Here is a 15,785-nt window from a genome sequence, read left to right as displayed (position 1 = left end):
GAAAACAGACAGGTTTATGGTTTTTGAAACTTTTACTGACAAGGAATGCCTGCCCGGAGATATATTTTGTCATTAGGGATTTGTGGAAGAAAAAAAAAAAAACAGTAAATACATCACTTTTAGTACTTCCAAGAATTTCATAAATATTGCTTCTATCAGATGTAAGAAAGGGCCACCAACCTTTATTACAGTCACCTCAAGAAGTACACGTATGATACAGAGGAACCCCAGCAAGTATGCAAGGCCTTGATTTCTGTGACCTGTTATTATTATTATTTACTGTTTCATAAAGCACCAACATTTTCTGTAGTGCGATACAATGGGTAGACAGGACATACCTAGTAGTGAAATTATTCATCACACCATCTTGAGACGTGTGAAGCACAGGCAATATAATAGGAATACAATATAGTAAATGTGGTCAGTGTTCTTCACCCAACAGTTATCTGGATGACTTTAAGAAAGCATATATATATATACATAAAGGTTAATACGGACAAGGTTCCAGTGAGAATGCCATCTTGCAGTCAGCCAGGTATTTTTTTTCCCTTTATGATTCACAATTGGGAATCACTTGAATGATTTTTGGATCAACAGCTTGATGGACCTTTTTCAACCTAAATTACTATGTTAACTACATTATATGACATCACTGTATATGCTCCTAAAGGCAGGGTTTTTTTTTTTATTTCTACACGAGCTAACATGTACAAAAATGTTTGCGCTTAACAGACATACACCTGACAAGCAATGTGAAGTTTATGAGATACTAAAATAATGGAATGTTCAGTGGGGCCCTGCTTGCTAAAATATTCCAAATGTGCAGTGTTCTCTGAATAAACACATTGTCATGTTAAAATGGTGATAATCTTTCACCACTGCCAAGTATAATGCAAAAAAGAAATATATAAAAATGTACTTACCGCAAACAAGGAGCCCTGGTGGACACAGACACCTGGTAGGGAGAGAGAAAAATCATCCATTAGAAATTCTGGAGATAAAATGGCAGGACCACTAAGAGCTTGATTTGTTTAATGGATAGAATTTAAAGCTTCAAAAATGAAACTTGCTTTGTGACAAGTTTGGTCAGCTGCCTTGTGGATTTGTATTCCACAGAAAGCCACTCACTTCTACATTGCAGTTTTACAGGCAGGCCCTAAGAAGCCAATATATTTATGGCTTTTTCATGACTCACTTTCGTTCAACCATCGTGGATGTAATTAATACTGCCCTTTTTTTAGATGCCACATATTGAGCTACCATTTGATAATTGGATAATGTCAAAGAAAACGTTCAATGAATAATAAAAAAAACATCAACAGATAAAAAGTACATATTTTATTTATTGGTATTCCTTATGGCCATGAAACATATTCTATGGAAAAAATCCTAAGCACAATTCCAAGTACAACGGGGGGGGTAGATAATATCGAGGGAGGGAGAGGAAGGTTAGATAATGACGTCGGCGGGGGGGCAGCATTTTAAACTTCACCTCAGGCGGCATTATGTCTTGGGCCGGCCCTGAGTACACCTTATGATTCAATAGCTTGTAGAACCACCTTTAGCATCAATAACTTGAAGTAATCATTATCTGTATGACTTTATCAGTCTTTCACATCATTGTGGAGGAATTTTGGCCTGCTTTTCTTTATGTTACTTCAGTTCATTGTGATTTGTGGATATTTCTTTATGCACAGCTATCTTAAGGTCCCACCATTTCAATCGCGGTGTCCTCTAGGCTTTGAATGGGTCATTGCAGCACCTGTATTCCTTTCTTTTTCAGTCACTTTGTTGCACATTTGCAGGAGTGGTTGGTATCATTGTTCTGTTGCATGACCCAATTTCAGCCAAACTTTAGTTACCAGACATATGGTCTCACATTTGACTCTAGAATTCTTTGGTATTCAGTTCATGGTTGACTCAATGACTGCAAGGTTCCCGAGTCCTGTGGCTACAAAACAAGACCAAATCATCATCCCTCCATTGCCGTGCTTAACAGTTGCTATGAGGTGGCACTGTGCATTATGGTCACACATCTCCACTTCTGTCCAAAGGGCATTGTTCTAGAAGTCTTGCGGTTTAGTCAGATGCAACTTTGCAAACCTAAGTCCTGCTACCATGTTCTTTTTAGAGAGAAGAGGCTTTCTCCTGGCAACCCTTCCAAACAAACCATGTCTGATTGTACTGTCTTAAACTTTAACATTTTACATGCTAAGACCTGTAGAGTCTGAGATGTAACTCTTGGGGTTTTTGCAATTTCTATGACCATTGCATGGTCTGACCTTGGGATGAATTTGCTGGGACGTCCACTCCAGGGAGGATTGGCAGCTGTCTTGAATGTTTTACACTTTTGAATAACCCTTTTCAGATTGATGGGCAGCAACAATTGCTTCTCTAAGTTCATTGCTGATGTCTTTTCTCTTTGGCATTGCGTTAATGCACACCTGAATGTTCCAGACCAGCAAACTGCTAAAACTTTGGCTTTTCTAGAGGTGGTTAAAATTTCTGATGATCAATTAATCAAGGGCATTTGACTAACAGCATCTGTCTGGTACTAAGCATCTTAATTCCTATGGACGCAATAAGAGTGCACTTAGCTTTCCACACATGGTTTCTCCATTTTGGCTTTATTTGTTACATAAATCCCGACACAGTGCAATATGTCATGTGTTGTTGTTCACCTGAGGTTATATTTACCTAATTTTTAGAAGAATGCATATGAATGTACTCACAGAGTAATATATATACTTCTTTGGAGGGTATGTCAGTGAAATAGTTAAATATAAAGATTATATAATAACCTGGAGGAGTGTTGGCAGAAGGCTAGGCAAGCCCCTTGACAAATAAAGGGCTCATGTGAGGTGGTTTCAGCAATTAACAAAGCAGCACACACAACTTACAACGTTTAATAAAGTGTACTGTCAATAATTTGAACCTGGTTATTACGTCTATTCTCACTAAGTTTAAAGCACCCCTTCATACTAAGGATGATGTAGTAAATTTCAGGGAAGGATTAGAATAATTGCCAAACATTCAAATACAAACCACAGCAGCCACATTAGATAAAAGTCAAACATTTATTCATTATTCTATTTTGTTTTTGTTGTTAGATCAGCGTGGCTAACAAGCCTGAATTAAAATTCTACCAAAGCATTTAATACATTTAACAAGTCTGGGCTCTACTTGGGTGGGAATAACTACCTATCCCTATGGTTCATGTTGTGTATTTTAGCAATAATTGTGCTGCTAGCATTGTACCTTCTAAATCACTCGCTAAAGTGAGCTTCAAAGAAATTAAACTGCAAATAGCAAACATCTACAGTGTTGATAGGTCACTGACTGGAGGAAATGTTTCATTCTGGATCCAAACCTAATTCCACCCTTCCGCTTGGTAAAATTCCAATTGGGGAAAACCATAAATAGGCATATCAGGAAACTTCACAGCAATCCTTCCACCTAGCCATGCCTCTCCCTCCGCATGGGTAGGAACGGTTAGCTGCAATTAGATAAGGGAGGCAGAAACATGATGGGAGCGGGTGGCGCTTCACATCAATCCTACACATAGAGATCAAAAGGACAGGTCTGAAGGCTATGCAACCAGCTGCCATGTGAAGGACCATTTAAAGAATTTCCTGTGAAGATAATTGTTTTCTAAAAGGGAGATAAGAATGCTGAGATGTTAACAGTACAATTGACCTCAAATAAACGGCAGACAATACTAAAATAGCCTCCCCAATAGTCATCAAACTAAAACTGATAACCACTTCATGACCAGGGGTTTTCCCAACCCTAGACACAAAAGCTTAGTTTGCCAACAGACACCATTAGGGTCAAATCCATCAGATACATGCAAAATAGTGTGCCAATGCACAAAACTTCCAAAGTGATAAACAAGCACCATTTCAAGCATCCCGTGTCTAACACACATTCACAAATGTTTTCTTTTGAAGCATGAGGGACTCCCTTCTAACGCATGATCAACACTGCCCGCAAAGCCGAGACAGCGGGACAGTGCCTGAAAAAAAGAGTGACCGAATCTGTAAATGTACAACATGGAAATATATAAAATTTACTTTTATGAAAACAAAATGACTAACCATGAAGAACAACAACATTTTAAAAAAACGACCAAGGTTTGAAAGGTACCAGCAGTGGGATAATGATAAATTAGGAAGGAACGCATCATGAAGAATCAAGAGCCTTCTGTACTATCCATCCTAGGAAACAATAATAATTAGTTCCTTCAGGCCACCACTTCCTAGCACTATGACTGCAGTTAATACTATGGCTAGGTTTCCCTACTCCTCTGCGAGAAACGCACTGGCCTTGCTATTGTTTTCGAAGGATTATTATTGGCCATTATCTATATATTGCCAGCAAACTCTAAATAATAACTTTTAATGGAATACAAGGGATGACTGTTTTCAGCTTATACTAATTATTTTATGTTCATAAATATTATTTTAAGTAAATCTACATTTCCAGAGAGCAGCTCAAAAGACAAACCATGAGGTTTGCAAATACTCCAGGGACACACTTACGGCTCACAGCACAGATATATTAATTTCCCCACTGCATGGGTTTAGTACAGATGTACACATATTTAGGGGAATATACCAGGTACTTCATCTAGTTTTATCACTGGCACATGCAATAGATCGTTCTGTTATTCTATTTATAATTTAGAATATTTTATATGCATAACAAAGACAAACAACATCTATGGCCGATCCCCTGTGAAACAAATACCTTTCACCATCTCACCTTTTTAGCTTTAAAAAAGCACTACTGAAATGTATTAAGACAAAATGATAGCCTATGTGTGACGTGAAATATTAGCAAATTAACAATAGAGGAGACATGACATAAAGGGGAGGAACAAAAAAGAAAATTACAAGGGCAAATTACAAGACCCGTTACTAGTGGAATGGCATAAATTCTACTTTTAAAAAACGTATAAAGATTATGGTGGTTTCCAGGAGGCTGCCAATCATGGGCCCTACTAATTGAAGCTAATACATTAGTTTTGGTTGTTATGATGTTTCAATTACTACAGTTCTGCTTGTTTTTTTGGCTTACAAGTTTTAAACAACGTGTACAACAATTTGCAACAAAGCTGGCCATAATGCAACAGTCACACCAAAAACGCATTTTTTTCTAACCCTAAAGTGGCTCATTTCATTATGCTACAAGTGTGATTTTAGTCATTGCACCTTTCATGTATTTGTAGCACCTTTATAAATAATCTCCAATGTGCATGGATATGCATTTGTCACGTTCTAATTTTTTGACAAGTAGACAGATATTCCACTTTTTTTTTATAATTCACACTAAATAACATAACTAAACACAATGCTGGGTAATTATTTGGTGCTCTTACTATACTTAACCCATCAGTATTATGCCAGAGACTATTATAATAGACAGCTGTAAGCAGTATGATTTACCCCCTGAACTAATGCAAATCAAACATGGGGTATTGTAAAAGTGGTGGAATCACCAAAGCAACCAGGAATTGAATGGTAGTATTCAGCCAAGGGGGAATTCCCATCCTGGTTAGGGTTATAGTAGAGTTAGAGTAATAAAGCATTCAGAAAACAACAATGCTATACAGCTAGGTCTAAAACACATTAACCCCTTAAAACCTTCATGATGTTCCATGGCCCAAAAACCTATTATGACAGCATGGAATATCATGAAGAAAGTAGAAGTGTGATAAAAAAAAAAAACGTACCCAAGGCAGTCCTTGGGAATCATCATTAACCAGTGGCAGATATTTTGAGCAATCACGGGAGACTTTTAATATTTAATGGATGCATTGGGTTCTGAATGCAATGCTCCATTCATACAAAGTGCTTCTGATAATTTATTTAAAAAAAAAAAAGAAATTGCCGTGAATGAAGCCGGAGACTTCCTTTATGAAAGGATACAGTCAATGAGTAAAGGTTCTGCGCTCTAAACAACCTAGTGGCTGTGTGTGGAATTCCCAGTGCAACATACAATGAAGCAGTGGTCTAAAATCTTAACCCTCCTATCACTTCCTACCTGACATGAACTGAATGTTTCTACAGTTTCAAAATGGCCTCCTACACATAATACTCCCCACTGCTGTTATTTGATCCATGTTTTATCACCTTATTTTAAATTAAATTGAATTATTTGAACAGTGTAACAGTGTGGATCGCAGTATGGCAACAGTTAATAAATAATAAAAACACCATGGATTGTGCTTTCTATAGTATAAAGTATTTCATCGAATACCTACTGTTCTAACGCAAAAAAGTTTACCTTATTACAACGACCTTTTAACAGCTTTAATAGCTAACACTACAACTGAACACAATACCAATGGTTTTAATTTAATGAAGGGAAGATTCCTGAAAGCTTGTCATTACAAAATACTATAAAATAATGTTAGTCCAAATTAAAGGTATTACAAGGTTCTGCAACATTCTGTTACTTTGCAATAAACATATATATATATTTAGCTTAACCGTATTATTTTTACGTAGGTAACACAGCCAAAGGGACTGAAACCTCTGTGCAAATGCATGCATATCTTGAACATCTACGCTTTGTTGGATTTTTAGGAATGTAGCTTGACAAGCATGCCCTGTACTATAGATAAGAAAAAGTTTACAAATCACACTGCACGGCCCAGAGCCACTGAGATCCAGGCATGGCACCCTAATCTCCGCAAAGCACGAAGTGCGATCTAGTGCCTCAGGTCGCGTGAAAGTGTGATTCTCTCGACACCTATTATAACCATATCAGCAAAGCACGTTTGTATACGTCTTTATAAAGGGAGTGGGTAGAATGAAGGATAGAACGAGACATATTAAAAACGTAAGCTTGGGTGACAGAAGTTGGGGATCCCTGCATCTTAAGGTAGACATGCCACCTAAAATCAAATTGAATTAATGAATAGCAAATAGATATGGTACATGGTTGTGCTAACACATAGCTCTACAGAGCTATGAAAAAGTATTTGCCCCTTCCCAATTTCTTTTGTCTATTTTGCTTGTCATATTTAAATCTTCCAGATCATCCAACTAATTTGAATATAAGACAAAGACAATTTGAGTAAACACAAAAGCACCTCATGTGAAAAAAATGAATTGCCCCTCAAAACCTGATTGAAACAATTGCAATTAATTGTTTGTGATAACAGACAATGAGTCTTACGTTGCTGCGGATTAATTCTGGTTGAGGGTTTTCAAGCCTTTTTAAAGGTCATATGGCAGCATTTCAGTCGGATTCAAGTCATGACTTCGACTAGGCCACTCCAAAACCTTCATTTTGATTGTGGAATGCTATGTTAGCTTTACGTCAGATGCAACAAATGTCTTCTAAAAACTTCCACTTTTGACTCATGAGTCCACAGAATATTATCCCAAAAGTCTTGAGGAGGGGTCATCAAGTTTTTTTGGTAAATGCGAGAGGAGCCTTTGTGTTCTTTTTGGTCAACAGTGGTTTTCACCTTGCAACTCTCCTATGGATGCCATTTTTGCACCATCTCTTTAATCAAGAAACTTAACTGAGGCGAGTGAGGCCTGCAGTATACGAATAATAACACAGAGGTCTATAAAGTCTTATTTTACACTCATCTACTCCTACGGTATTATAATTAGGATAAGGATCAGTATGTTATTTGTATGTTTAAAACACATATTTGTATGTTTAAAACACATATTATACTGTTATAACATACTGTTATTTTTATATTTATGATCATCCCAGGAGATTTAAAAAAGACCTAGAATATCATGTCTGGGGATAAAACTTGCATTTATTTATGTATCTCCCATCAGCAGATTGTTTGTCGGATATGGTTTGTAAATTTAAGGGCACCATACCTTCTGAAATTTTAGTGACAGTTCTAATTTAAAATCTTTGTCAAAAAACTCCTGTAATGAAGATTTTTCATATATAATTAAAAAATATTCCCAACAGTGGTTCTGAAATATTAGTTGTTGCCATGTTCCGATAATACTGGAAAAATATTGTATGGATTTGGAAATTTTGCAAGGGCATTTATACGTGTAAGTATTATTTTTGCTTAAAAAAAAAGATGCTGTATGAGTGAACTGCAAAGCGTGACAAATATACAAAAGAAGACGGAATCGCGAAGGGGGTTACTGCATCTTCTCAGATTTATGAACATGAGTTAGATCTGTTCCCATCCTGCATTGATGATATCTAACAAGATTGAAACAGCTGGCTCTCTGGAACATGCAATTCCGACCGTATGCAGCGCTCAAAGCCATGTATAAAGTAGCAGGCTTGTGCAAATAAGGGAGCCCATGTAAAAATGGGTAGATGATCCACCTTATGACCTACTACTTCTACAGTGCACTGGAATCTTTGCACTTTAGAGCAGAATCATTTTTAGAAATGTCTTTTTTTTTGTAAAGCTATTTATTTATAGATTAATATATTCAATCAACGTTTCAGGTCCCAGCAACAAAGGGTCTCGTTGGGAAGATGTGTCTATATTGACATGAGCGTATCTTCTCTTGCTCTACTCTATGCAGTACATGGCTTTTCTCACATCTTGCTCACGATAAACACACAGAATCTGTGGCTAGGCCATGTTCTCGAATTTCTTTGCATACAGCTGTTTCTATCAGATATTTTACGATTCAAGCTTGTTTGAACTCCACAGTGGTGGGTTGGCAAGGGGTGCTGTTCCTTGCATTATGCATTTACCTTTTTACTGTAGTTATGACGGTCTTTGGGCTGGTAGGTGGAGAATATTTTTTATGTAACTGCACTTTTTGTTGGTTTTTGGTTCCACCATATTGGTGGGATATAAATGGTTATAGAGAATATGCAGCTGCTCCTGCTTAATTCTCAACGGTAAATTTCCTCACCTTTTGATCTGTATTCCATCTTCTTACTTTTTCACATTTTCTCTTACCTACACACACACACACACACACCTTTTTAACCATTTATCTTCTTTTTAACCCTCCTCCCTTTTTATCCCGATACTCTCTCCTCTCACTTACGTTTTCAACCTTGCCTGCCATTTGTTCCACCCCACCTTGCTTGTCTCTTGTCTTTTTTAACCCTTTTCTCTTATTTCATTGTATCCTCTTTTTTTTAACATGCTAGTTTCTTGCTTAAACCACTTCCTCACTTTTATCATTCTCCTCGTCATTTTATAGCCCCCTATACCCTAATCACATTCTTCCCCTTCTGTTTATTCCTTTTTTAAGATGAAGCCTGAACCATAGCAGTATGGTGGGAAGAGCACTAGGGTCTGACCCACAGGCTTAACGTTTTAGTGCCGGTTGTTGAATCTTTTGGGAAGGAGCACTAGGTCTTACCCTCCATAGGCTTAGACCTCCTTAGCAGCGTGCCTTCACTCACTACAACCTAAGCACTTGGGTAGTCTGTACGGTGGGGCTGTCTGTGTTAGAAATTAGACATTTCAAAACCTCTTAAAATAACTCTAGGCGTTATGGTGTGTAAGCACATCTAAAGGAAAAGTGCACTGTTCTTTGATAGATTTTCTTGCTATTTCTGCCATCATAATTAAATAACCCCAGTAGTTAACTCCTTACCTACCGCCTTTTTTTTTTTTTCCTAATCTGTTCCTTCGAACACTTATTAAAAGTTTTAAATCCAAGTCTTGGCTACTGCCGTCACGCACCATCCCCCCTCTGTACTTACAAACTTTTCAAAAGCTTCCTCAAAACTTGTTTTCAGATAAGCCTATTCTTCCCTGGTATTCAAAGCTGACTCCATAATGGGACTACCTGTGCAGCCGCAATAACCGTATCTGCCACCCACCTTGTGATTTTCATTTGTTTTCTAGTAATACCTGGATTAGAAACTCAAGATTTTTTTCCCACATTTTATTATTATTTGCAATTCTGCCGTATCAGCAGTTAACAAACACATACGGCTCCGCAGGAAAGAAGTTTTGTGGGCACATACTTGTAAAAAAATCTATTATTTTTTGTAATGTTTATATGGACAATCATGCCTCTTTCCAACGTGATTAATAAAGAAAAATGTTTAGAAACCATAAAGAATGGAGTGTGACAGAAGAAATAGCAGCCTGCTAGACAGGCTCAAGGCAATGTAACTAGAAGGGAATGGGGCTTATGTGGCCTACAAAGTGTTTTTACCATAGAAAAGGGATTCCATAATTCTATATTAAGCACAGTCGTTTAAAAAACTGACATGCTCTTCAAATGTGCGTATGAAAGGAAAGGAGAAAAGAAAGGAGAGAGTCGGGGAAAACAGAGTGTGTGAATGAAAGGGAGAGACAGAAAGAAAGCTTGTTGGTTAATCAAAAGGTGGGAAACAAAAAACTTCAGCACAATCTCTGGCTTGACCTTAATGCACCTTCCCCCCACTCGGCATCTCTGGGGGATGGAAATCTCACTAAAACAAACAGAGTACTTATGGAACAGCAGGCCCTGGCACTGCCTTATATTTTTCTGCTACATTAATCCCCTTTTTTTTTGTTACGGTGGAGAAGGTTGCAAAATAGAGGAATATCTCCTGATGCCGGTCTACACACTGGTGCAGAACCTTAATGCATTCCATTCTGGCACCGGTCTTAGAGAGCTTCATACAACAGGTGCCAGCCTTCACACAGCGAGGCCGCAAAAAGCAGAAATAGACATCATTTTCAAGGCAGTTGTTTAGGATCAAGCATTGGACAGCTGTGGACAAAATTAAACTGGGAGCATTTATCGCCTCATAACCCAAGTGTTGGATTATTTTTATTCAGAAACTTTACGCAGTAGAAAAGTGATCTGGAAGGACGAGGAGACTTGTCAATTCTACTAACACTGTCCAGAGGGATTAGGGGTATATTATATTATTAATTGCCAAAACTGATCATTACATTTGATTATCTTCTATGGCGGCTAGTAAAAATTTTACAGGTAACACAAAAGTTCTAATGATCATGTAATCAAAAATCTTACAACAATCCGCTCACAATGATCTGGATTCCAGGGTCGGTTATACCTCTATCTCTAATTGTTTTAAAACACTATAATATACAAGATACAATAATAATGACAACTACAATTTCTTTCATTTTTTGTATTAATGGTTTCATTCATAAACAGACAAAGGCTCGGCAATTCAAGTTGTGAGTTGTTTTATACACACAAACATGCTGACCACCTCTACTATGGTTTCATTCATGACATTATGTCATTCCAATTTACGGATGTGTTGTAGTGTTGAATGTCAAAGGAAGATTGGAAGGAAAAGAGCGTTTCTTGGAAGAGTTAGAGTTCACTAACCAGGCTATTTTAAAAGCTACTGAAAAACTTGCTTATAAAAAGTACAAGAAAGACATCGCTCTCCTAATAGCTTGTAAGAGAACACAACCTCATACTCCTTCTGTACCAGTGTTCATCCTGTTGTATAAGTTGCGAGTATAAGTTGTAGTGTAATATGTGACAGATCCCCAAGAACTGGCATCTTACTATTTTCCTTATTTCAATTTTCTGGCTATTGCTAAACTCTTGGCGTTGGTACTCATACAAGCTTGGCATAAGTGTAACCTTGCCCACTCAATCTGATGGTAGGGGAAAGGGACTTGCCCTCTTCTTTTACATTTTGTGATTGATAAAATAACATCAGAGTGCTGTATCCAATAACCATGGAATATCAATAGGTCATACACGCATCTAGATCAGCGTCGTCCAAACTGGGGTGGGTTCATAAAGTTCTTAGTACCGGCATATGGTTACGTGTACTTCTTTCACATAGAGAGTTAAAACAGTGTTTTTTTTCTCGTTGCATTGCAGAAAAGTGTACAAGCGGACAGCCATATTCCCCACCCCACATCTTCACAATTCAGCCTCTGCATTATGTATAAACAGAGAAATCCTACGAGGCGTCCATGTGCATGGATGTGCAGAATAGCTCCAGGTGTACTGGCAACATTAACTCAATTGTGCCCTTACTCAGATCTCAGCATCTGAAGAATTCCATGTCAACTTTCAAATCTTCAATCTTCCATCCGTGCCAGCTGAGAGAATCGTTTGCATTGAAGAAAATGAACCAAATTAATTAAGCCTACCTTATCTTCTTGATCTAAGACCATTTAGCCCAAGCGGGTTTAGAGGTTGAGACTGTGGGTCAAATGAAATGTCATCTACCTTGCATTGATGCCACCTGTCAAGCTGAGGCCAATGTCCCATCTCTTCTATGGGAACTAAGTGTTTCCATCATGTCCATCATTTGAAGTTCACAATACCATATACATTGTCTCTAATTACCGTATGTAGAAAGTGTTAATACTACATAAATAAATAATAATTTGTTACTAAAATCCTCCATGCAGACTAAACGTAGATTGATACATACAGAATATTGAATATGTTTTGTGGGCTTGATCAGCATGAGAAGTGGAGTACTTATGGCTCCTTTAGCAGCCTTGAGGCAACCTCATTAGTAAAATCTGGAGTATACTGAGGACATACTCTATTACCTGTCAAAAGTATTTCCATGTTGATTTAGCTAAATATTTTCTATTGTGGGTTTGTAATAAATGTTGTACTGGTTGTATCTCAAAATGCCTACAGGCTACATTACTTGTGAAGAACAGGAATAAACTTTTTATGAGTAACAGAATGCAGTCTATGGGAATATATATATATATATGTGTGTGTGTTTATATATATATATATATATATATATATATATCATAAAGAGGCAATCCATTTATTAAAAGTAACAATGAGTAATAGATGCTTGAAGTGCTGACAGACCTTTAAATTACTCTCACTGGAAGCAGCAGCTCCTTAAAGGAGACAGTGTATGAATTATGATTATGAATCAACTTTAAATAAAGGGTAGGAGGCAAATAAACCGAATTAGAGTACCTAAGAGCTTGCAGTCTAAATTGCCTCCAACTCATTGGTTCTTTGCAGATGCATTTTTCTAAACTGTACAAGAAGATGTGATTAAAATAATAAATATATAATAATGTTAATTTGTAATTGAAAATATATTATGCTTATTGTGATCACAAGAAATAGATTAGCTAAGTCATGATGCTTCTGCATTGATCTGCTGTTCTGCATTGGTATATATATATATATATATATATATATATATATATATTTATTGATCTTCATTTCTAAACTTGAAAAAGCCATTACTCGGTTTACTTCACTGTGCTAACAGAGGAAAATGAGATTTGTATGACAACAGCAGATTACTGGGCAATTCTTCATGGGATGCTGTAAGAGAAATGCATCCAAATTATCTTTATTCGGTGTGTTAACCCTTAACTGACACGAAAGAGAGTGCCTCTAGAATTCTGTACATGCAACCCTGGTGGTGGGTTACCTAAAAGCACTGTGGTTTAAAGGCACAGAGAATGGAATCCTGCCATGTATTAAAAGTTAAGTGCAAGAACGGGGCTCCAATGAATTCATGCACATATATAATAAAGTATATTATTCATCGTGCACATTTAACAAGCGACTGACCTTCTGATTGAAGAAACAGTGTTGTGAATCCCAGGAAAACCACTGACACTGGAAGCCACCGTCTCGTGTAATCCATTCTCGAGATAGATAATTTCCCAAACATTAACAGGTTAATATCCAAAGGTCACTTTGTTGCCTGTGAACGTCCAGTCTGGTTCGCCGATCACAGGATTCAAAAGTCTGTGGCCATAGTGGGCTGGAGGATGGTGGGCAGCAATCACAAATCACAGCACCCTCATCAAAGCTCCTTCTGCATGCATTTTGGCCGCACGGGTCCTTTACAGTAACCAGGCTCCTAAATGAGAAGCCCTCTCCACAATGTACCTCTACAGGGAGGGTTTCGCCTGAGTATATGTGTCCAGCAGAGAAGTTGGGTTTGGATCAGGTGGCAGATGTGAACTGGTGCAAGGTGGACCTGGTCATATTGTGTCAGCAGCCAGGATCACACTCTCAGAAGGACACCTCCTCCCACCCCTAACTTTGCCTGCCCTGCATGCAGTGCACCCTCTCCCCCCTCCCTCTCCTGGGACTGCCTGCCCCAGAAATAAAACTCCTGGCCTCCAGAGACTGGGACAGCCTCGTCCCTCCTCTGAGAGGGAGGTGTGTGCATTGACAAGGAGTCAGGGCAGATAGGCTTTTACCGAGCACAGGCGAGCTGCCTTTAGCCTGCAGCTACACATACTACTCCTGAGCCCTTGCAGAGGGAGGGAGATCGCAACCCTGCAGGGCAACCGGAGCCTCCCCAGGAGCTGCAAACACCTTGATCCCTCTCTGCTAGCGAAAAGAACAATAACACCCGCTGTCTGATAAGTGAATGATAAGCCTCTGCTTATAGACCACACTTTTTGTGATCAGCAGTAACGGGCTCTATGGGAAGTGCAGGGGCTTCTAGTGCCAATCCACGCCGAGGAAATGACTCGTGTCCCTATCTCATCACACAGCAGTCTATCATTAACATGCCGTCTAACTCGGTGCGCGCAGCTCTGTCTATTCCCTCTCTCTTGTATAACGCGTTCCCTCCTTCCTCCTCTCACTATGTATCTAGTGTGCATTTATCTCCCTTTCTATCTCTCCCACCCATCCACCTTTCCATCTCTCCGTGTCGGTGGACACGGGCGGCTCTGGCAGAGATTCCACAGAGTCACGTGGGGGAGAGAACGCGCAACCTGATCCCCTTAATTCCTGCAGTTGAGTTCGTTCTCCGCTTTTGTCTTTGTAACATGGATCAAAGCTCCGGGAGCCCAAGCGCATGAGCTGAGCAATTGGTGGGGAGGAAAAAAAAAAATAGAGACAGGGGCTCTAGGGAACCTCTGAAGTGTATGTGTCACTAGAGGACTGTTCTTCTAACAAGCAGCATTACTTTATGATAACTAGCAATGTGTCAATTAATAAGGGGGTCATCAACAGTAGTCAAATTTGTTGTATCAGTCCCATGACCCCCCCAAGCCACTTTAATAATATAGAGATAAAAGCTGGGAGTCTGCAGAGGCAAATATACAAACATATAAAGAATTCTAAACTAATGTTAATCACAGCAAATACTCTTAACCATATAATTAAGGTTTTCAGTATTTCTTCTTTGAAAATATTAATTTTATTCAGTTTGCCCTAAAATCAGTGTTGGTTCCGTGACACAATTTGGGTTTCTGAGCGTCGGAACAATCCGTTTCATAATCGGTGCAGGGAACCGACATTAATTGTTGCGATCGTGAAGACATCACAAGAAATCAGTTCAGTTATCAACAATGTCGATCAGGTTCAGTAACGTTATCAGCCGTCATTTTAATGCCAGTGTAAGAAATCAATAATCAATTTTAAATCACCCAGAATTAGCAATATCAGCAATATCTCCCATCGTTACGAGATCCGGCATCAGCAGTAGGTTTAAGCAAATGTCCCAAGCAAATCCAGCATCAATGTCAGTGATAACATCGGTATCAATATAAGAAAACGCCAATATCATTATATGTTTACGCATCAATGTCGCATACCTGATTCCAAATCAGTATCATGAAGTATGTTCTCCAAGATCAGTAGTACTTTTCAGATTAAATATATTGTGTTTGCATTACAGAAACAGCCTGAAATTAAGAAGAAGTGACTTGCCCGTTCAGTGTGCTGTTAACCAGCAGATGCACATGCGTATGGTCTGTGATACAAGAGAACCTGGCAGGAGTGCTCCACCACTACCATGCCTACCATGGTTGTCTACATTGTGGGCCTGGCCCTGGAAATGACATATCAGTGTTGTACAGTTTTTGAAACATAAAACATAAAACCATGCTGTTCAAACATAGATGGCAAATT

General features: G+C 38.5%; 1 protein-coding gene across 1 annotated transcript in view; it reads right to left on the bottom strand.

Annotated features, from left to right (window-relative positions):
• The window catches only part of FRAS1 (Fraser extracellular matrix complex subunit 1), a 171,796-nt gene extending 157,898 nt beyond the window's left edge, over positions 1–13,898 (bottom strand). The window contains exons 1-2 of the mRNA XM_053461676.1: positions 13,479–13,898; positions 924–955 (exon numbers count right to left, since the gene is read on the bottom strand). Of these exons, the coding sequence (XP_053317651.1) occupies positions 924–955; positions 13,479–13,581 (135 nt within the window). The 5' untranslated portion in view covers positions 13,582–13,898. The remainder of the gene's footprint in view (positions 1–923; positions 956–13,478) is intronic.
• Between the last annotated feature and the right edge of the window lie 1,887 nt (positions 13,899–15,785).

This window comes from Spea bombifrons, chromosome 1, assembly GCF_027358695.1.
Source record: "Spea bombifrons isolate aSpeBom1 chromosome 1, aSpeBom1.2.pri, whole genome shotgun sequence".
NCBI lineage: Eukaryota > Metazoa > Chordata > Amphibia > Anura > Pelobatidae > Spea > Spea bombifrons.
This window is presented reverse-complemented; position numbering and strand designations above follow the sequence as displayed.